The sequence below is a fragment of the Hemitrygon akajei genome, chromosome 20, assembly GCF_048418815.1.
Source record: "Hemitrygon akajei chromosome 20, sHemAka1.3, whole genome shotgun sequence".
NCBI classification, from domain to species: domain Eukaryota; kingdom Metazoa; phylum Chordata; class Chondrichthyes; order Myliobatiformes; family Dasyatidae; genus Hemitrygon; species Hemitrygon akajei.
In genome coordinates, this window is record NC_133143.1 from 9,055,117 (window position 1) to 9,077,879 (window position 22,763).

The 22,763-nt window shown below is 43.3% G+C and overlaps 1 protein-coding gene across 2 annotated transcripts in view; it reads left to right on the forward strand.

The window, feature by feature from the left end:
• Window positions 1–22,763, forward strand: part of LOC140742205 (coagulation factor XIII A chain-like) — a 218,025-nt gene that overhangs the window by 190,725 nt on the left and 4,537 nt on the right. For both annotated transcript variants that reach the window (XM_073073026.1, XM_073073025.1), the window contains exons 11-13: window positions 1,175–1,328; window positions 9,292–9,573; window positions 18,047–18,207. In XM_073073026.1, the coding sequence (XP_072929127.1) occupies window positions 1,175–1,328; window positions 9,292–9,573; window positions 18,047–18,207 (597 nt within the window). The remainder of the gene's footprint in view (window positions 1–1,174; window positions 1,329–9,291; window positions 9,574–18,046; window positions 18,208–22,763) is intronic.

Consider the following 22,763-nt stretch of genomic DNA (forward strand, 5'->3'; position numbering starts at 1 on the left):
AATGACAAATGCAATACAGTGTCGGGAAGTGTAAGGTCATGCAGTTTGGTAGAAGAAATGAAAGGGTTGAGTATTTTCTAAATGGAGAGAAAATACAAAAAACTGAGGTGCAAAGGGTCTTGGGAGTCCTTGTGCAGGATTCCCTAAAGGTTAATTTGCAGATTGAGCCTGTGATAAGGAAGGTAAACGTGATGTTAACTTTCATTTCAATAAGACTAGAGTACAAAAGCAAGGATGTAATGTTGAGACTTTATAGAACACTGATAATGCCTCATTTGGAGAATTGTGAGCAGTTTTGGACCCGTTGTCTTAGAAAGGATGTGCTGAAACTGAAGAGGGTTCAAAGGAGGTTCATGAAAATGATTCCAGGATTGAATGGCTTGTCACATGAAGAACGTTTGATTGCGTTGGGCTTGTACTCAGTAGATTTAAGAAGAATGAGGGGTGACCTCATTGAAACCTATCGCATGGTGAATGGAATAGATGTGGAGAGGATGTTTCCTATGGTGGGAGAGTCTAAGACCAGAGGACACAGCCTCAGAATAGAGTGGCGTCCTTTTCAGAACTGAGATGAAGAGGAACTCCATTAGCCAGAGAGTAGTGACTCTGGGGAATTCTTTTCCACAGGCAGCTGTGGAGACCAAGTCTATATGTATAGTTAAGGCAAAGGTTGATAGATGCTTGACTGGACAAGGCATGAAGGAATTATGGGGAGAAGACAGGAGATTGGGGCTGAGAGGAAAATTGGATCAGCCATGATGAAATGGCAGAGCAGACTCATGGGCCAAATGGCCTAATTCTGCTCTATATCTTAAGATCTTATGAAACCCTTGGAGACATGAATAGGTAGAGAATGGAGGGATGTAGATTATGTGGAGACAGAAGGGAATAGGTGTCAATAGTTTAATTAGTTCAGCACAACATTGTGGGCTGAAGGGCCTGTTCCTGTTTCTTTACTGTGTTATATTTTGTAACCCAAATTGTCACCTGTCAATTTCCCCCCATAAAAACATAAAATAGCTGAGTTTCTCCAGCTATTTGCATGTTGCTAAAGAAAGAGTAACTTGTATTTCTAGAGAACATTACAACAACATCCCTTGTGGTGGACCCTTGGCACAATATAGGTCATTTTTCAGCTCTTTTACGTAAACTAATTTTGATTTTCTTCTTTAAGGTAAACAGTGATGTTATATATTGGACCCAACAGCAGGATGGTTCCCTGATTAAAGGAAACGTAAAGACTGATGAAGTTGGCAAGTTGATTCTGACCAAGGAAGTTGGGTCTGATATGAGGAATGATATCACAGATCAGTATAAATATCCAGAAGGTAAGATAGGCCCAACCTTGGAGGCGATTTGAAGTTAATAAATTATTTAAATATACTTACCTACTGCCTGTTAAGCCAGTGATGTTTAGGGCAGCAATGAAGGTCCTCCATCTCTAGCGGTGTTCAGGGCTTCCTTCACCATGTCAGTAGCTTCCTCTCGGTTTCCCTACTTTCAGTCATGCAAGTACTGGGTGGAGGCTCAGGAATACTGTCACACTCAGATGTAGAAGGATTCTACATTGCTGTTTCCGTAACAATTTTGTTTTACCAGTGAGGGTCTTTAGCCCTGAGATGAACCCCTAAACCCGGAGGACCAGTGGACCACTCAGCCTGTCCTCTACCCTTTGAGCTGTTTGGCATGGGTGACCCTACCAAGAGCCAAAGCGTAAAGCCCTGACTCCAGCCAGCATGGCTCTCCGGGTCATTGAGGCACGCAAGCCTCCAAACCGTGGCAAGGTTATGGTCCTCTCGGAGGGCTTTAAATATAGAGTAATGTAATATATTTGACGACAAGCAGACAAGGAGTTAACAAGGTGCAGGGGCGGAGAAGGGCAGAGAGTCATCCTACACACTCTACACGCGGCTCCGATCCAGTCCTCATTAGTCACTCCTTCCTCTTCAAATGTTTTATTATCAGTTCAGTGCTGTCCAAAACAAGGTTTTAATTAGTTTCTGCTGCATTTTATTTACCACCACTGATTTTCTGGTGAAAATAATAGACTTGTAGGAAAGATAAACTGCATAAACATTGGAAAATCTCATGCTTGTCCATTCCAGCATCAGTGAATTTTTAACAGCATGGTAATTAATGCCAGCAACCTCTCCAGCCCGGAAAATTAAATTTCACAAGTATGGAATTGTGTTTCTGCAGATTTTAATGACTTAAAAAATTTGTTCTCTATTATCTCTTAATCTTAAACCCATCTTTCTTTCATTTGCTCTTTTGTTAAGTGAACACTCCTGTATCACTCTCATTCCTGGATCTGGACTCCCCAGCACACAGGGGAATGGAGTTGAGATTCTGGTCTAGTCTTGGGACAGGCAAGAGTTTTGTCTTCACAAATGCATGGTTGACAGATTACCTCTGCAGGATGATGATGATGATGATAAGCAGATGGTTCAATGAACTGGCATAAACATTATGTGATGAAGAAATGGAAGTTGGCCAAGTGGAAGAGAAACAGAATGTAGGAAGGAAGGCAGATCTCTATGGAGAACCAGGTGGAGAAACACCCTCATCCCCTACCCTGATCTAAAAAACTACATTTTCTTGACCTAAAGTTCTTTCCCTACCTTCAGTTACCTGGTTTCTTGAAGCCAGCCTTTCATCTACAGTGCAGAAGGTGAAATCCCTTCCTTATTAAGGCTGTACTGTCTACTCAAGTGGATAAGTTTCCCCATCCATTGGCCATTCAACTCAAAACTGCTTTGGTTGTTCTTTGGTGGGATTGGATTTGAGATTGTAAGGATTATCATCTCTCTTTCCCACACCCACCCAACTGTTCTTCTGTGTGTAGGTATCCATTAGGGTGCTTCAATCCAATTAGTCAAGGATATACACCATGGTCCCAGAACCACTATAGGGGGATATTGCACAACTTCAGGAGAATGCTTTGAAGCAGAAATCCAATCAGAAGTTTGATCACATTGAGGGGACAGGGTCATGTGATGAGTTTTCCAAAGATATTGAAGTTTTTAAGTAGACATTTTCACAACTTCGGGTTAAATTTAAATGTGCATTATTTTTTATTCCATGCAACATTAATGCCACTTTGAAATTTCTAGTCTGTGAATATTTCATTTCTAAAATGTAACTTTGAGAGACTGTGTGGCAGGACATTCCACTTTTGCATTCAATAAATAGCAGTCTGCTATCCTTGAGAGCCCCAGTAAAGAGAGAGTGTGAAAACACTGTAGTTATGCAACGTCACAGAGTGAGGCCCAAAGAACACTTCAATTGCGACTGGGATTAACAAAACATTGCCCTAAAAGTCAGTTCTGAGAACTGAAAAGATACATTGCCATAAAAAGTGTACTTGCTGCTTTATACCACAGAGAGATCTATAGAATTATACAGTACAGAAACAGGCCCTTCAGGTCAAATCATCAATGCCGACCAAGATACCGGTCTAAACTAATCCCTTTTGCTTGTGTTTAGCTTAGATCCTCTAAACTCCTCTTATTCATGAACTTGCCTAATGTCTTTTAAATATTGCAGCTTCAACTTTACCACCTCTCCACTTCATCAGCACCTCCATATGAAAAAATTGACCCTCAGATCCCCTTTAAACATCTCCCAACCTACCTTAGATCTGTGAATTCTAGCATGGGAAAATGACTATGAGTAACTTCCCTATCTATGGTCCCCATAATTTTATGAACTTCCAGAGGTTCAACCTCAGCTTCCCTCACTCCGGAGTTCTCTCCACAAAGCCATCAACTTTTGCCAGAGTAAGCCATTTCTTGTTGAAGTCCTCTACCGACGAATCAAACTGCAGATTAGAACTGTGATCAAATTTGTCATCCCAATGGTACTTTAATCTGATTTTTTACATATACCTGCAATACACAAACATCATTAAACTTGAATCCATTCACTTTATCGGTACCTTTGTCACCATTGGATTCCAAGGTACTCTGGAATGGTCTCCAACACTGCCCTCTCCATAAACTTGACTGTCATCTAAGCTCTTGTCTCTGCATGTCCTAACTTGTACTAAGTCTTGTGCATTTCTCAGCCTTAGGTTTGATCTATGCAACCTCTAATTTTAAAATTTTCATCCTTATTTTCAGATCCTGGCATAGACTCACCCTTCCCTGTCTGTCTATGGACCCAACAACCCTGCAATTCTGCAGCTTTCCAGTTCTGGCCTCCTGAGATCCCCACATTTAGTCGTTCCATAAATGGTAGCTGTGTCTTTGACTACCTGGTGCTTAGAGATGCCGCTGCATGGTGTATGCCAGACAAAGCCTGATGCGCTTCATGCAGCCTCTCACCTCTGCCAGATCAAAACTGCTATATAAAATAAGTTGTTGTTTATGATAGGACAGGAATAGTCTTAGTACTTTGTTCCTTACAATGGCACGGAAACTTTGCTGTTCAGGAAGGTTTAGCCAACCCTTCTTCCTATTATAATTTCAGGAAAATAATTCAGTGATTTCAAACATTGCTATTCACTGCATCACAATGCTTTCTTGCCTACATTCATATATCACCCTGATCTAATGGATAGTTCTCTCACCCATGCTTAAGGAGGTCTTGCGTTCAAGCCCAGAGACTCGAGCTTTCCTAAAGCAAAGTCATGTCTGTGCACTTGAATGGCCTACGCTAAGAAGGCAATTCTCCCAAGGCTCTGTTAATAATCATACCTCAATCAAATCACAAACACATCTTTCTGATCATTATCACTTTGCTGTTAGTGTGCAGTTAAGGATCCAATATTACAGCACATCAGAATTATTTGTTTAGTAGTAAGGTGCCCTAGGATGTGAGGATGTCCATAGAAATGCATGTCTTCGTTGTTCTGGAATTTCTTCTCTTCCTGGTGCTGATCTATCCCATTAAACGTCTTAGCCCATATCTACAATGATAAATCTTCATCACATTTCTGATTGGAAAACCTTCCCAGCAAAGTTTTAAGGGAGGGTATCTGTTGCCCACCTATCATCGGGCTTTGGAACTTGGGGAACTTTCTGGGCTTGAAATCTCTTGCTTTATAATTTTATGGATATGGCCGGAATATGTCTCTAGAATAGAGGGGAAACAGATTTACTCCCTTAACTCATGGTTCTGGTTGATATGGTTCAAATCTCTGAAGTAGCTTGGTTAAAGAGTAATGAGTTCTGATCCTGCTGGCCCCACCCTCGTCACTGCAGGAAGTGCCTTGAATCTGAACGTGTCCACTTCATCTACACAGAGCAAGAAGGAAAGAAACAATAATCATATGTTCCAGCTTGCATCAGTTTAATCACGCTGAGTCCCCTTCACATCTCTTTTCTACCCTTAATGTTGCTTATTGACGTGGATTGATATAGCTAAAATTTTATTTTTCCCATTGTTGACATTAATGATAGATTTTTAACCTTCAATTCCGAAATGTAAAATAGGTTCTTCTGCACTAATCTGTCACAGTAATAGGAATTAGAGTCAGCCCTTCTTATCCGTGGGTTCTGCATGCCTGGATTTGACCAACTGTGGAGCAGGAGAGCCCGGAAGTTCTCTCTCCAGCACTTGTTGTTTGAGCATTGTTCGCCTCGTGTCTCGTTCGTTTGCTCCTTGTGTTGTGAGCAAGAGGATGGAGTTTAAGGCTAGTAAGGGACAGCTGGCTAGCTATGTTAAAGCACTACAGCCTCAAGAACTTAAAGATCACAGGAGAATTGAGATCGGCTGAAGCCGAGGCAGCATCAGTGATCACAGAAGAGCTACGATGGTTGCGTCTGTACTGAATATGTACAGACTTTTTTCATGTCATTATTCCCTAAACAATACAGTATAACAGCTATTTACATTGTATTAGGTATTATAAATAATCTAGAGATGATTTAAAGTATACGGGAGGATGTGTGTAGGTTACGTGCAAATACTACACCATTTTATATAAGGGACTTGAGCATCCATGTTTTTTGGTATCCACGGGGGGTCCCGGAACCAATCCCCCGTGGATAAGGAGGGCCAACTGTACAACACAATTGAGCCTTAACTATTTGTTACATAAAGAGTGAACAACCAACTATTGTACAGAACCACAACAGCCTGCAGTCCAGAAAAGGAAGCAAGTGGAAAACCAAATGTATTATTATTCTGGGATAAAATGGGAATTTTTAGAATCCAATGATAATGCATCTGATTTGCCGGATTATAAAAGGTCCTGGAATGGATAATGATGATTGACAGTATTCATTCCCTCAGCAACACAAACAATGCTAGAGGAGCTCAGTGGGTCATGTAGCCCCTATGGAGGGTAATGGACAGTCAATATTTTGACTGATGGAGTTTAGTGCTAATGCTGATAAGTGTGAGGTGCTACATTTTGGTAGGAATAATCCAAATAGGACATACATGGTAAATGGTAGGGCATTGAGGAATGCAGTAGAACAGAGCAATCTAGGAATAATGGTGCATAGTTCCCTGAAGGTGGAATCTCATGTGGATAGGGTGGTGAAGAAAGCTTTTGGTATGTTGGCCTTTATAAATCAGAGCATTGAGTATAGGCATTGGGATGCAATTTTAAAATTGTACAAGGCATTGGTGAGGCCAAATTTGGAGTATTGTGTACAGTTCTGGTCACCGAATTATAGGAAAGATGGCAACAAAATAGAGAGAGTACAGAGGAGATTTACTAGAATGTTACCTGGGTTTCAGCACCTAAGCTACAGAGAACGGTTGAACAAGTTAGGTCTTTATTCTTTGGAGCATAGAAGGTTGAGGGGAGACTTGATAGAGGTATTTAAAATTATGAGGGGGATAGATAAAGTTGACGTGGATAGGCTTTTTCCATTGAGAGTAGGGGAGATTCAAACAAGAGGACATGAGTTGAGAGTTAGGGGGCAAAAGTTTAAGGGTAACATGAGGGGGAATTTCTTTACTTAGAGAGTGGTAGCTGTGTGGAATGAGCTTCCAGTAGAAGTGGTAGAGGCAGGTTTGATTTTGTCATTTTAAAAAAATTGGATAGGTATATGGACAAGAAGGGAATGGAGGGTTATGGGCTGGGTGCAGGTGGGTGGAATTGGATGAGAGTAAGCGTTCAGCATGGACTAGAAAGACCGAGATGGCCTGTTTCTGTGCTGTAATTGTTATATGGTTATATTTTGAGTTGAGACCCATCACCTCCAGCATCTTTCCCCAATAGTTCCTACTTCACTCCAGTCCTTCTTCCCATTCCCCCTACTGCTTTTGTTCCTTTCCCAAGATTCATGTGAGGTATCCTGATGTTTGGAAGGTCTTTGCCAGAAGGCTGGTGATTCATTCAGCAGCCTAGGTCGCTGATTGGTCGGATGAAAGTGAGATCAAGACCGCTGAATGGGTGCATGTACCCTTTGAGGTCCAGCTGCTGAACATTACACCTCAGTTTCTCAGCTGCAACTCTGAAGACACAAATTTAAGTCCAGAGTGTTCCCCAGGGTACCAACGTCCAGTGACAGATGGGCAAGAGCCCAACTGGCAGGTGACCACTCGATGTTCCCTGATAGTCTGTCAGACCAGTATAGAATAACTCACAGGTCTAAGCAGCTGTCTGTCTACTCCTTTAAACTGACTACATTTCTAAGTAATTAGTTCTGTGATCTGTGGCAGGGAGGCAAGGTCTGAAAATGCCAAATTAAGGATATGGCACTGAATGTGGGTGGCAAGTGAAGTGAATATATTTTTACAGAAAGTGAAGACACAAAAAAAGACAAAAAAGAATGAGAGACAGAGCTGATAAAAAAGAGAATATTGAAGTTATTTAGTTAAACAGTAAAGGATTTTAGAAAGCATAATTGAAGAAATGAAATGCACAATTTGTTAAAAATGCCTTAATGCCAGAATAGAATACCGATCCAGATTTAGCTTTTCAATGCTCCAGGTTAATGCATTTTTAATTGCTCTGTGATAAATTTTTAATTTAAGTTGAATTTCACTGTGGGGAGAAATATTTTATGTTGTGACTTCAGGGACAGGCTTGTTGCCTGATTAAATACGTGATGACAGAGATTTCAAGCTCTGAAACTAGGATAAAGCAGTCAGGCTCCTAACCTTTTGCTCATCTTGAGAAACCTGGCCATTAAGCCCATAGCTGTCCTACCCCAATTTAATAGGTATACAACTCTCCCCAAACCTCCCCAACTTTCCTCTTTTAAGTTGTTCATTAAAAACGATCTGAATGTTCAGGGAGTCCCACTATCACCATGCAACCTTACCACTAGCTCAGTAGAACAACACTGTGATCACTTTGTATACAATGGACTTTGTTTCCGTGCATTCTTGTATAATATATGTTTAATTTATGTTTGTCTTGTGGATGTTGTCTCTCTAATGCTATGTGCCTGTGACGTTGCTGCAAGGAAGACTTTCATTTTTCTTCCATGTACTGGTGCATTTGACAATAAATTCAACCCAACTTCGCTCACATCGGGTTGCGAAATTTGTTTGATAATTCTCTTGCAAACCATTCTGGATTATTATGTCAGCTGTGCAATATGAATGCTAGTTGTTGTATCATTTTACCACGATTTTGAATTTGAGTGCAAACTTTTATTCTGGTGGGCAAGTTTCTCCCCAGTTCAGGACAGCTCAAAATGACCTGACTGAAAGCTGCACAACCTGATCTACGGAGCACCATTCAACACCAGGCATTCTAACATAAAGTCAGCATGGAAAAGGTCCTTCAGTCTAACTGGTCCATGCTGACCATGAATCCCATCTCACCTAGCTTCATCTGCCCACATTTGACACACATTCCTCTAAACCTTTCCTATTAATGTCCCTGTTCAGGTAGTTTTTAAATATTGTTAAAGTACTGTACCTCCTTCACACTTCCTCTGGCAGCTTGCTCCATTGCTCTGTAAGTTTCTAATTCATCTCTCTCCTCTTACCGTGAAGCTAGCTCTTGATTTCTCAACCCTGAAACAAACCGTGCACATTGACTATATCGATGCCCCTCACAGTAAGATGATTTTATACATCTCCATAAGATTCATTCTGCTACTCTCCTCATTTTCCTGTACTCCAGTGAAAAAGGTGCTCAACCTCTCTCCGGACAACATCCTTGAAAATCTGCTTGCGGCATAATGCCATCACTCCTTTCTCAAAGCTGAATGCAATAATCCAGATGCAGCCCTACCAATGCTTTGTACAACTGGATGGTTCCCTTTATGAGGCTTAGAGCTAACAAAAACATTGGCCTAGGCATCTTCTAATTCCTTAAGAAAAGAATTCACTTTATTCCATTCTTCCTCCCACCACATCCTCCCTACCCATCTCTAGGTAGCCAAGAGGAGAGATTGACCCAGGACACAGCCATCCAGTATGGAATTAAGAAAGAGCAAGTTGTAACTGAAATGCCAACAGATATCTCGATGGATGTGCAAGTGGCTAAGAACATTGTAGTGGGCACCGACTTCGATATTGACCTGGAGCTCAGAAACAATGGCAGCTCAACACAAAACCTCAGGATCCAACTCTCTGGCTATGTTGTGTTCTACACCGGAGTTCCAAAAGTCGAGATTACCGATGAGACACTTGAAGTGGAACTGGAACCTAATCAGGGTAAGACCCACCAGCCTAGTCTTTTCCTACATCAGCTGGGCAACAGCCATGCTGGGAATATAAATGACTTTAGTGGGGAGAATTGGGAGGTAGTGAATGAGCTGGGGATAGGGGAATGAACAGACGGTAAATGTACAGGAACAGGAATGACTTGGAATACATGTCTGGATGTATAAGCTGGGTGGAAAAGTTTATGGAGTACCTGTTTGTGTTGATCAAGGCACAGAGTAAAGCAGTAGGAAGGCCGTCCTGGAAACGAATAAGATGATGACGCAGACAGAGCAATGCAGAAAAAGCATCACTCTCAGGAGAAATTCATGAGAACAGGCCTCTGGGGAATAAAGAAGGTGCAGGCAAGGTTTCCATCGACAACTATGGGAGGGAACGCCATTTTCTGAAGGAGGATGTCCAGGAGACAGAAGAATTGAGAAAAAAGGAATGGTGTCAGGACAGGAGGAAGTGTAGTTGAGGTAGCTCATTAGATGTCAGTGGATAAATTTGTCTCCAGCGATGTTCTAGAGACTCGGGAGGAAAGGGAGGAGTCAGAGATGGACAAAGTGAATCTGAGGGTGAGGTGGAAGTTGGTAGCTTCTCGTATGTTGGAACTGAATAAAGCCAAGGTGAGGACAAAGCTGGAGCACCGAGTCACAGTAACAGAGGGGCAGAGTGATAGGCACCGGAGGGGCCGGGGGATAGATGAGGACTTCACAAGGTCTGGAGGGTAAGGGTTATGAGCTGGATTATTCTTTTCAAAGCAAAAGACAGCGAGGGGATGTTTACATAGAACATAGAATAGTACAGCACATTGCAGGCCCTTCGGCCCACAATGTTGTGCCAACACTTAAACCCTGCCTCCCATGTATCCCCCCACCTTAAATTCCTCCATATACCTGTCTAGTAGTCTCTTAAATTTCACTAGTGTATCTTCCTCCACCACTGACTCAGGCAGTGCATTCCACATACCAAACACCCTCTGGGTAAAAAAAATCTTCCTCTAATATTCCCCCTGAACTTCCCAGCCCTTACCTTAAAGCCATGTCCTCTTGTATTGAGCGCTGGCTGTCCACTCTATCTATTCCTCTTAATATCTTGCATACCTCTATTATGTCTCCTCTCATCCTCCTTCTCTCCAAAGAGTAAAGCCCTAGCTCCCTTAATCTCTGATCATAATGCATACTCTCTAAACCAGGCAGCATCCTGGTAAATCTTCTCTGTACCCTTTCCAATTCTTCCACATCCTTCCTATAGTGAGGTGACCAGAACTGGACACAGTACTCCAAGTGTGGCCTAACTAGAGTTTTATAGAGCTGCACCATTACATCACGTTTCTTAAACTCTATCCCTCGACTTATGAAAACTAACACCCCATAAACTTTCTTAACTACCCTATCTACCTGTGAGGCAACTTTCAGGGATCTGTGGACCTGTACCCCCAGATCCCTCTGCTCCTCCACACTACCAAGTATCCTGCCATTTACTTTGTACTCTGTCTTGGAGTTTGTCCTTCCAAAGTGTACCACCTCACACTTCTCCGGGTTGAACTCCATCTGCCACTTCTCAGCCCACTTCTGCATCCTATCAATGTCTCTCTGCAGTCTTCAACAATCCTCTACACTATCTACAACACCACCAACCTTTGTGTCGTCTGCAAACTTGCCAACCCACCCTTCTACCCCCACATCCAGGTCGTTAATAAAAATCACAAAAAGTAGAGGTCCCAGAAGTGATCCTTGTGGGACACCACTAGTCACAACCCTCCAATCTGAATGTACTCCCTCCACCATGACCCTCTGCCTTCTGCAGGCAAGCCAATTCTGAATCCACCTGGCCAAACTTCCCTGGATCCCATGCCTTCTGACTTTCTGAATAAGCCTACCGTGTGGAACCTTGTCAAATGCCTTACCAAAATCCATGTAGATCACATCCACCACACTACCCTCATCTATATGCCTGGTCACCTCCTCAAAGAACTCTATCAGGCTTGTTAGACACGATCTGCCCTTCACAAAGCCATGCTGACTGTCCCTGATCAGACCATGATTCTCTAAATACCCATAGATCCTATCTCTAAGAATCTTTTCCAACAGCTTTCCCACCACAGACGTAAGGCTCACTGGTCTATAATTACCTGGACTATCCCTACTACCTTTTTTGAACAAGGGGACAACATTCGCCTCCCTCCAATCATCCAGTACCATTCCCGTGGACAACGAGGACATAAAGATCCTAGCCAGAGGTTCAGCAATCTCTTCCCTTGACTCGTGGAGCAGCCTGGGGAATATTCCGTCAGGCCTCGGGGACTTATCCGTCCTAATGTATTTCAACAACTCCAACACCTCCTCTCCCTTAACATCAACATGCTCCACAACATCAACCTCATTCATATTGTCCTCACCATCATCAAGTTCCCTCTCAGTGGTGAATACCGAAGAGAAGTATTCATTGAGGACCTCGCTTACTTCCACAGCCTCCAGACGCATCTTCCCACTTTTATCTCTAATCGTTCCTACCTTCAGTCCTGTCAACCTTTTGTTCTTCACATAATTGAAGAATGCCTTGGGGTTTTCCTTTACCCTACTCGCCAAGGCCTTCTCATGCCCCCTTCTTGCTCTCCTCAGCCCCTTCTTAAGTTCCTTTCTTGCTACCCTATATTCCTCAATAGACCCATCTGATCCTTGCTTCCTAAACCTCATGTACACTGCCTTCTTCCACCTGACTAGATTTTCCACTTCACTTGTCACCCATGGTTCCTTCACCCTACCATTCTTTATCTTCCACACTGGGACAAATTTATCCCTAACATCCTGCAAGAGATCCTTAAACATCGACTACATGTCCATAGTACATTTCCCTGCAAAAATATCATCCCAATTCACACTCGCAAGTTCTAGCCTTATAGCCTCATAATTTGCCCTTCCCCAATTAAAAATTTTCCTGTCCTCTCTGATTCTATCCTTTTCCATGATAATGCTAAAGGCCAGGGAGTGATGATCACTGTCCCCCAGATGCTCACCCACTGAGAGATCTGTGACCTGACCCGGTTCGTTACCTAATACTATATCTAGTATGGCATTCCCCCTAGTCAGCCTGTCAACATACTGTGACAGGAATCCATCCTGGACACACTTAACAAACTCTGCCCCATCTAAACCCTTGGAACTAATTAGATGCCAATCAATATTAGGGAAGTTAAAGTCACCCATGATAACAACCCTGTTATTTTTGCACCTTTCCAATATCTGCCTCCCAATCTGCTCCTCGGTATCTCTGCTGCTACCAGGGGGCCTATAGAATACTCCCAATAGAGTAACTGCTCCCTTCCTGTTCCTGACTTCTACCCTTACTGACTCAAAAGAGGATCCTGCTACATTACCCACACTTTCTGCAGCTGTAATAGTATCCCTGACCAGTAATGTCACCCCTCCTCCCCTTTTCCCCCCTCTCTATCCCTTTTAAAGCACTGAAATCCAGGAATATTGAGAATCCATTCCTGCCCTGGTGCCAGCCAAGTCTCTGTAATGGCCACTACATCATAATTCCATGTATGTATCCAAGCTCTCAGTTCATCACCTTTGTTCCTGATGCTTCTTGCATTGAAGTACACACACTTTAGCCCTTCTACCTTACTACCTTTATACCCTTTATTCTGCTTCTCTTTCCTCAAAGCCTCTCTATATGTTAGTATATAATGGAAGTATATGGAATGGAAGTTTAATGGAAGTATATAAAATAATGAGAGACCTAGATAGAGAGAACTAGTTTCCCTTGGTGGAGAGACAGACAGAGGCTGAAAATATTGTATAGGAGGGTTGGAAGGAAAACTGGACAATTGGAGACCAGGATTATACTCTACACTGATAGCAGAAGGTATGTGTGAGGGTTGGGCAGGGCTCTTTGATGCAATGAAGCTTATGGAATTACAAAGGTTATGGAACATGCTATGGTATACTGAAATTTTCTTCTAAGTGCCTGTCCACAGGAGGATGCCCGAGGAACTCTGAAGATATTCTTGTTACCTCTGGTACTCACAGGCGTAGCTAGTGGCTAAGGTATAGAAATGGGCATAGTGCCATTACCCAACAACTGTGCAGCAGAAATGGGTGAATTCATAGTAGGTAAGAAGATAATCAGATAAGATCTAAGGTGGAGCTTCACACATAATGTTGGTGGGACTCAGAAAGTCAGACAGCACCTGTGGAGGGAAATGGACAATCATCATTTCATGCCAAGACCCTTCATCTAGAAAACTGAAAGATAGGAGGACATGGCCGTGCTATACAGAAGTGGAAGGAAGGGGTGGAAGAAGAGACGCCAGTGAGGAGGGGTAATTGTCAGATGGAAGAGGGGAGAGTGGAGATAATGATAGGGCTGGGAGGTGATGGATGGAGGTAGAGGTTGACAAGATGTTGACGGTCTTTGTTCTCCACCACCCCAAGCCAAGTGGTTGCATGTCCCTGGGCAATCGCTGGCCAAGCTGGTGTCACCGTTTGTCCACTTGCCCAGTTGTGATATGGAACAAAGAATACAGAACGTAGAAGAGCACAGCATAGGAACAGGTCCTTCAGCTACCACCAACCCAATTTCAGACATCTACCAATCTCAGCTGTAAAGTCCTTGGCCCCACACATATCATCAAACTCTTCCCCCTTTCACTTTAAATGTATGCCCTCTAGTATTTGTCATTTCTACGCTGAGAGAATGATTCTGACTGTCTACCCCATCTGCGTCTCTCATAATTTTATAAACTTCTATCAGTTCTCCCTTCAGCCCCGCAATTAAACAGTTTCTTGTTTGTCATCACCGCTAGCCCCCTCTCCCAGCTGGCTTCATCTGTCCACTAATCCTTCCTCACCTGGACGTACCTACTGCTAGCCATCTCCTACCTCACTCCTCCCTCTCACCTCCACAGAACATAGGGCAGCACAGAAGCGGGCCTTTCTGTTGAACTAGCTCAGTTAATGTCAGCTTATTCCTTCTGCTATATATGGTGCATATCGCTCCATTCTCTGCATATTCATGTAGTTACCTTAGAGTCTCTGAAATACTTCTATAGTATCCACTGCCACTTTTGGCATTGTATTCAAGGTGCCCATCACTCTGTGTAAAACACTTGCCCTACACGTTCTGCTTCGAACCTCTCCCCTCTCACCTTAAATGAATGCCCTCTCGTATTAGACATTTTGACCCTGGGAAAGAGATACGAGGTATCTATCTGTACCTCTCATAATTTTATTAACTTCTATTAGGTCCCCACTCAGCCTCCTTAACTCCAGGGAAAAGAGCGCAAGTTTGCCCAGCCTCTCCTATAAGCACATGGATCCCCATCACAGACATCCAGGCAGAATAAGACCTATCAAACACCACCCCCGTCTTCTTGGACAAACCACTTCTATAAAATTCAAATGGCCAAGTCACTACAGATTCCGTAATATGAGAAAGTCTGCAGATGCTGGACATCCACAGCAACACATGCACAATGCCTGAGGTCAGGCAACACCAACGGAAATGAATAAACATTCAAAGTTTTGTCCTGAGACCCTTCAGCAGGACTCATGGATTAAGAGGCGTGGATTCCATAAGACACAGGAGCAGAATTAGGCCATTTAGCCCTTCAAGTCTGCTCCGTCATTCAATCATGGCTGATTCTTTTTTCCCCTCCTCAGCTCCACTTTTTGGCCTTCTCCCAGTAACCTTTCATGCCGTGTCCAATCAAAAACCTATCAAGCTCTGCGTTATATGCACCCAACAACCTGGCCTCCCCAGCTGCCCATGGTAATAAATTCCACAAATTCACCACCCTCTGACTAAAGAAATATCTCTGCATCTCTGTTTTAAATGGATGTCCAGAGGTTGTGCCCTCTTGTCCTAGACTCCCCCACATCCTTCCACATCTACTCTGTCAAGGCCTTTCAACATTTGAAAGGTTTCAATGAGATCTCCCCCTCATCCTTCTAAATTCCAGCAAGTACAGACCCAGAGCTATCAAATGTTCCTCGTATGATAACTAACTTCTTTCATTCTCAGAATCATCCTTGTGAACCTCCTCTGAACCCTCAACAATGCCAGCACAACTTTTCTTAGATGAGGAGCCCAAAGCCTTTCACAATACTCAAGGTGAGGCCTCACCAGTGCCTTATAAAGCCTTAGCGTCACATCCCTGCTCTTGTATCCTAGACCTCTTGAAATGAATGCTAACATGGCATTTGCCTTCCTCACCACCAACTCAACCTGCAAGTTAACCCTTAGGCTGTTCTGCACAAGCACTCCCAAGTCCCTTTGCATCTCAGATTTTAGAAAATCCATTTAGGAAATAGCCTGCACATTTATTTTTTTCTACCAAAGTGCATGACCATGCATTTTCCAACGTTGTATTTCTCTTCCTCATTCTCCTAATTTGTCTAAGTCGTTCAGCAGCCTACCTGTTTCGTCAATGCTACCTGCCCCTCCACCAATCTTTATATCATCTACAAACTTGGCAACAATGTCATCTATTCCATCATCTAAATCAGCATAAAAAGAAGTGGTCCCAAATAGGACAGCTGTGGAACACAAATAGCCACTGGCAGCCAACCTGAAAAGGATCTTTTTATTCCCACTCGCTGCCTCCTACCAATCATACAATGTTTTAACCATGCTGGTAACTTTCCCGCAATACCATGGGCTCTTAACTTGGCAAGTAGCTTCATGTGTGGCACCTTGTCAAAGGCCTTCTGAAAGTCCAAATATACAACACACACTACATCCCCTTTATCTATCCTACTTGTAATCTCGTCAAAGAATTCCAATAGGTTCATTAGGCAAAATTTTCCCTTAAGAAAACCATGCTGACTTTGTCCTATCTTGTCCTGTGTCACCAAGTACTCCATAACCTTGTCCTTAACAATAACAATTGATTCCAATATATTCCCAACCACTGAGGCCAGGCCAACTGGTCTATAATTTCCTTTCTGCTGCCTTCCTCCTTTTTAAAGAGTGGAGTGACATTTGCAATTTTTCAGTCCTCAGGCACCACCAGAGTCCAATGATTTTTGAAAGATCATTACTAATGCCACCACAATCTCTACCATTACCTCTTTCAGAAGCCCAGGGTGCAGTGCATCTGGTCCGGGTGACTTATGTACCTTTAGGTCATTCTGCTTTTAGAGCACCTTTTCCCCTGTAACAGTAACTGCACCCACTACTCTTCCCTTCAACATCTGGCACTCTGCTACAGTGAAGGCTAATGCAAAAAACTAACTTAGTTCATCTGACATCTTTTTGGCCCCTGTTGTTATTTCTCCAGCCTCATTTTCTAGAAGTCCTAAATCCACTCCCATTTCTGGTGTATTTTTTACATACTTGAAAAAGCTTTTACTATCAACTTTGATATTGTTTGTTAGCTTGCTTTCATATTTCATCTTTTCCCTCCTAATGATTATTTTAGTTGCCCTCTGTAAGGTTTTAAAAGCTTCCCAATCCTCCATCTTCCCACTATTTTTTGTGTTGTTGTATGCCCTCTCTTTTGCTTTTACAATAGCTTTGATTCCCTTGTCAGCCATGGTTGTACTATTTTGTCATTTGAGTGTTTCTTTGTTTTTGGAATACATCTATCCTGCACCTTCCTCATTTTTCCCAGAAACTCAAGCTATTGCTGGTCTGCTGTCATCCCTTCCAATTTACTTTGGCCAACTCCTCCCTCCTACTACTATAATGTCCTTTCTTCCACTGAAGTACTGCTACACCAGACCTTACTTCCTCCCTACTCCATGCATCTTAATCTTCCGGATGATCTTGATGAATGCTTTACTAAACTCCATGTAGACAACATCCACTGCTCTACTATCATTGATCTCCTTAGGCACCTCCTCGTAAAACTAATCAAGTTGTCCTGCACAACAGTATGCTGATTGTCCCCAACTAGGCCATGGTTTTCAAAATGTACATACAGTTAATCCTTTTGCTAAGATTCCTCTCAATTAGTTTCCTGCTACTGACATGAGACTCACCTGCCTGAAAACTACTGGATATACTGGCTATTTCCTCTATACACTCTCAGTCCTACTGCAGGATGTCGACACTAAAACAGCAAATATCCCTTTTCCTTTAGCAATTTGCTTTCCACGATAATCATCTTAACCATTAAGATGTTTTGTGAAAGCGGATAACAAATCTTCCACAGCATGTTTACTCATTGAGATCTTCCCTGTTAATTAGTTATAATTGTCATTAAATTCAGTGCTATAGAATTGTGCATTCAGAACCTTTATTATGAGCTGATCTGTGGGGCATAGTGTGTTCTTGTGGATTTTGTGTGGTTTGTCCTGGGCTGCATTTTGCAGACTGAGTATAAGCAAAAAGAGGAAAGTCGTAAAAGAATGGGTTTTGTGTAAAACCATCCAAAACATATAAAGAGGAAGTTTCCAGACTTTTAAACACCAATGATCCTTTTCAGAGCACCTTTTACCTCATGCTCTTTCTGTCTCACCTCTTTAAGTTCATCAGACAGCAATAAGCATTGAGTCTCAGGACTACGAGGATAAACTGGTTGAACAGTCCTCTCTGCAGTTCCTTGTCACTGGATATGTTGCTGAGACAGGCCAGAATTTGGTCACTGAGAAGGTCGTTATCCTGCAGGTTCCAAAGATAAATATGACGGTAAGTCACACCTGAAATATATTCTAACACTCCTGATAGACTCAGGCGGAGAGGCCACTGTGTGAATGGCCCATTGGAAGAGTATGAACTGGAGGTTTTGATGAGAAGAGGTGGAGGGTGTGAGGTGTTGGGAAGTCAGGAGGTCCTCCATTGTCCCTGATGAGTACAGCTACTAGAAGTACATTGTGTTGCATTTCTTTAAAGACCATGCTAGTCATTTAGGAGACTGTAGATTGATAGACAGGACTTACAAGGAGAACCCTGTGGGAAGTTAGTACAGAAATGGGAAAATTGATAAAGATATTTACAATGTCCTTAGCCACAGGTGAGGTGCAAAGGATTGAAAAGTAGCTGATGTTGTTCCATTGTTTTAGAAAGGCTTTAAGAATAAGCTGGGGAATTATAGGCCAAATGTCAGTCATTGGTAAATTATTGGAAGGTGTTCAAAAGGATAGGCTATATAAGCACAGTGGATTCTAATTAATTGGTCCATCAGTTAATTGGAGACAACCTCTTATTTGGGAGAACTCTTACAGAACAAAACCTAATCAAGAAACTAACCAGGATTCCCTTCATTCATTTGGGACACCATGTCACTTTAAGAAAAGAGGAGACTGTTGCTTCAGTCGCGTGAACTGGTGTGACTGTTAGACACTGCACTGTGCCTAGAGTGAATTTAGAGCTACATTGCTTACTGTGATTTCAAGCATTCAGGCTTGGAGATGTCGGAATTGGCAGGAGTGAAAATGAAATGATTTCACTACCTCATCAACTTATGAAGAATTTTAAGGTATCGACAATCATCTTGAAAGTTACAATGAAGATGAAGATTTGGTGGATGCGATCATCAAGAGCATGGTTTGCACGAGGTGTCCGTGTGAATTTTGTTAATTGACAGTAAATAAAAAGAACACAGCAATGTGTTGGTTGTTTATCATATCCGATGATGACAGTGAAACTTACGTGGGACAGTTTTTAAAGTAGAAAAGCCGTTGCACTGGGAAAATTCCTCTCTCTCCACCTTGGAAGTCTGGGTCCAGTAGTATGAGAAGCTTTTACAAACTTGGATCTTCCTTGGTTGCAAACACGAGGAAATCTGCAGGTGCTGGAAATTCAAGCAACACACACAAAATGCTGGTGGAACACAGCAGGCCAGGCAGCATCTATAGGAAGAAGTACAGTCAACATTTCAGGCCGAGACCCTTCGTCAGTACTAACTGAAAGAAGAGATAGTAAGAGATTTGAAAGTGGGAGGGAGAGGGGGAGATCTGAAATGATAGGAGAAGACCGGAGGGGGTGGGATGAAGCTAAGAGCTGGGAAGGTGATTGGCAAAAGGGATACAGAGCTGGAGAAGGGAAAGGATCATGGGAGAAGCCTAGGGAGAAAGAAAAGGGGAGAGGAGTACCAGAGGTAGATGGAGAACAGGCAAAGAGTGATTGTGAGAGGGACAGAGAGAGAAAAAAGAGAGAAAAAAGGGGGGGGGGGAATGAATGAATAAATAAATAAACAAACAAACAAACAAACAAATAAATGAATTAGGGATGGGGTAAGAAGGGGAGGAGGGGCATTAACAGAAGTTAGAGAAATCAATGTTCATGCCATCAGGTTGGAGGCTACCCAGCCGGTATATAAGGTGTTGTTCCTCCAACCTGAGTGTGGCTTCATTTTGACAATAGAGGAGGCCATGGATAGACATATCAGAATGGGAATGGGACGTGGAATTAAAATGTGTGGCCACTGGGAGATCCTGCTTTCTCTGGCAGACCGAGCGTAGGTGGTCAGCGAAACGGTCTCCCAGTCTGCGTCGGGTCTCACCAATATATAAAAGGCCACACCGGGAGCACTGGACTCAGTATACCACACCAGCCGACTCACAGGTGAAGTGTCGCCTCACCTGGAAGGACTGTCTGGGGCCCTGAATGGTGATGAGGGAGGAAGTGTAAGGGCAGGTGTAGCACTTGTTCCGCTTACAAGGATAAGTGCTGGGAGGGAGATCGGTGGGAAGGGATGGGGGGGACGAAAGGACAAGGGAGTAGCGTAGGGAGTGATCCCTGTGGAAAGCAGAAAGAGGAGGGGAGGGAAAAATGTGTTTGGTGGTGGGATCCCGTTGGAGGTGGCGGAAGTTACGGAGAATTATATGTTGGACCCGGAGGCTGGTGGGGTGGTAGGTGAGGACAAGGGGAACCCTAACCCTAGTGGGGTGGCGGGCGGATGGGGTGAGAGCAGATGTGTGGGAAATGGGAAAGATGCGTTTGAGAGCAGAATTAATGGTGGAGGAAGAGAAGCCCCTTTCTTTAAAAAAGGAAGACATCTCCTTCGTCCTGGAATGAAAAGCCTCATCCTGAGAGCAGATGCGGCAGAGACAGAGGAATTGCGAGAAGGGGATGGCATTTTTGCAAGAGACAGGGTGGGAAGAGGATTAGCCCAGGCAGATGTGAGAGTCTGTAGGTTTATAGTAGATATCAGTAGATAAGCTGTCTCCAGAGATAGAGACAGAAAGATCAAGAAAGGGGAGGGAGGTGTCAGAAATGGACCAGGTAAATTTGAGGGCAGGGTGAAAGTTGGAGGCAAAGTTAATGAAGTCGACGAGCTCAGCATGCGTGCAGGAGGCAGCGCCAATGCAGTCATCGATGTAGCGAAGGAAAAGAGGGGGACGGATACCCGTATAGACTTGGAACATGGACTGTTCCAGAAAGCCAACAAAAAGGCAGGCATAACTGGGACCCTTATGGGTGCCCATGGCTACACCTTTAGTTTGGCAGAAGTGGGAGGAGCCAAAGGAGAAATTATTAAGAGTAAGAACTAATTCCGCTAGACAGAGCAGAGTGGTGGCAGAGGGGAACTGGTTAGGTCTGGAATCCAAAAAGAAGCGGACAGCTTTGAGACCTTCCTGGTGGGGGATGGAGGTACATAGGGACTGGACATCCTTGGTCTAAATAAGGCGGTGGGGGCCAGGGAACTTAAAATCATCGAAAAAATTCAGAGCGTGAACAGTGGCCAGGTATGCAGAAATGAGTTCGGTGGGGCAGGAGCAAGCTGAGACAATGGATTTACCTGGACAGGCAGGTTTGTGGATCTTGGGTAGGAGGTAGAAACGGGAAGTGTGGGGTGTGGGAACTATGAGGTTGGTGGCAGTGGATGAGAGATCCCCAGAGCTGATAAGGTTAGCGATGGTGGTTGCAGTGAATAGCTTTGACTAATTCTGTGTCTTATCATGCTCTCTATGATGCATTGCAAAACTGCCTTCCTGGCTGTTGGACCTTACTGCATTTGCTCATTCCACTGGACATGCTAGGACAGACATGTTGCCATTTCACCCGCTTATGAAGCTCATTGGCCACCCTCACCTGGGCTGGCCCATCTGTCAAAGAGGTGTATAGTTGTGACCTCTATCACATGCAAACAGCTGCTTGGAGCCACAGGTGAGAACTGAGTGACCAGTGGGGAGCAAAGGTGAGTGAGGTAACCCAGATTAGATACCATCAGCCCCTTCACCAGAGCTGTTACCCCTCCCTGGACACCCCAAACACAGCAGTCTATTCCTGAATTCCACTGTCAGTAACTATTAGGAATTAATACATAGTTTTATAGTAGCATTGATAGTGTTCTAATTTGTTCCTTATTTCATTTAAATACTCAGTTAAATGGTTTGTCTTTTTATATGTTTTTTAAATATCTCCATGAAACTTGGGCTAATTGCTTAATTGAGCCAAACTGATGTTTCCCCGTTTACTGTATTTGGACAGACAGGGCCTGGTTAGGGATAATCAAGACGGTTTTCTGAATGGTAGGTCATGACCAAGCAACCTTTCAGAGTTTTTTGAGGAGGTTACCAAGAAGGTTGATGAAGGAAAAGTGATGGACACTATCTACATGGATTTTAGCAGGCCAGTGACAAAGTCCCACATGGAAGGTTAGTCCAGAAGGTGAGGTTGCTTGGCATTCCAGATGAAGTAGTTAATTGGATTCAAAACTGGCTTAGCAAGAGAAGCCAGAGAGAGGAAGTAAGTGGTTGCCTCTCTCTGACTGGAGGCCTGTGATGAGAAGTGTGCCACAGGGATCAGTGCTGGGTCCATTGTTGTTTATCATTTATATTAATTATTTAGGCAACAGTGTGGCAGACTGAATCAGCAAGTTTGCAGATGGCACCAAGATTGGGGGCATCGTGGGCTGTGAGAAAGGCTGTCAAAGCTTGCAGAGTGATTTTGGAAATGGCAGGTGTAAGCTGTTGCATTTTGGGAGGACACACCAGAGTACGGCTTAAATAGTGAATGGTAGGGCAAGGTGTGCATTAGAACAAAGGGAATTGAGAATACAAATTCATAATGGCTTGAAAGTGCCATCATAGGTAGATGGGGTCATAAAGTGAGCTTTGACACACTCACCTTCATAAATCAGGGCTTAGAGTATCAATGTTTTGCTGAAGTTGAACCAGATATTGGTGAAGCCATATCTGGAGTATTGTGTGCAGTTCTAGTCACCTACCTACAGGAATGAGTGCAGAGAAAATTTACAAGGATGTTGGTGGGATTTGAGGATCTGAGGTATAAGGAAA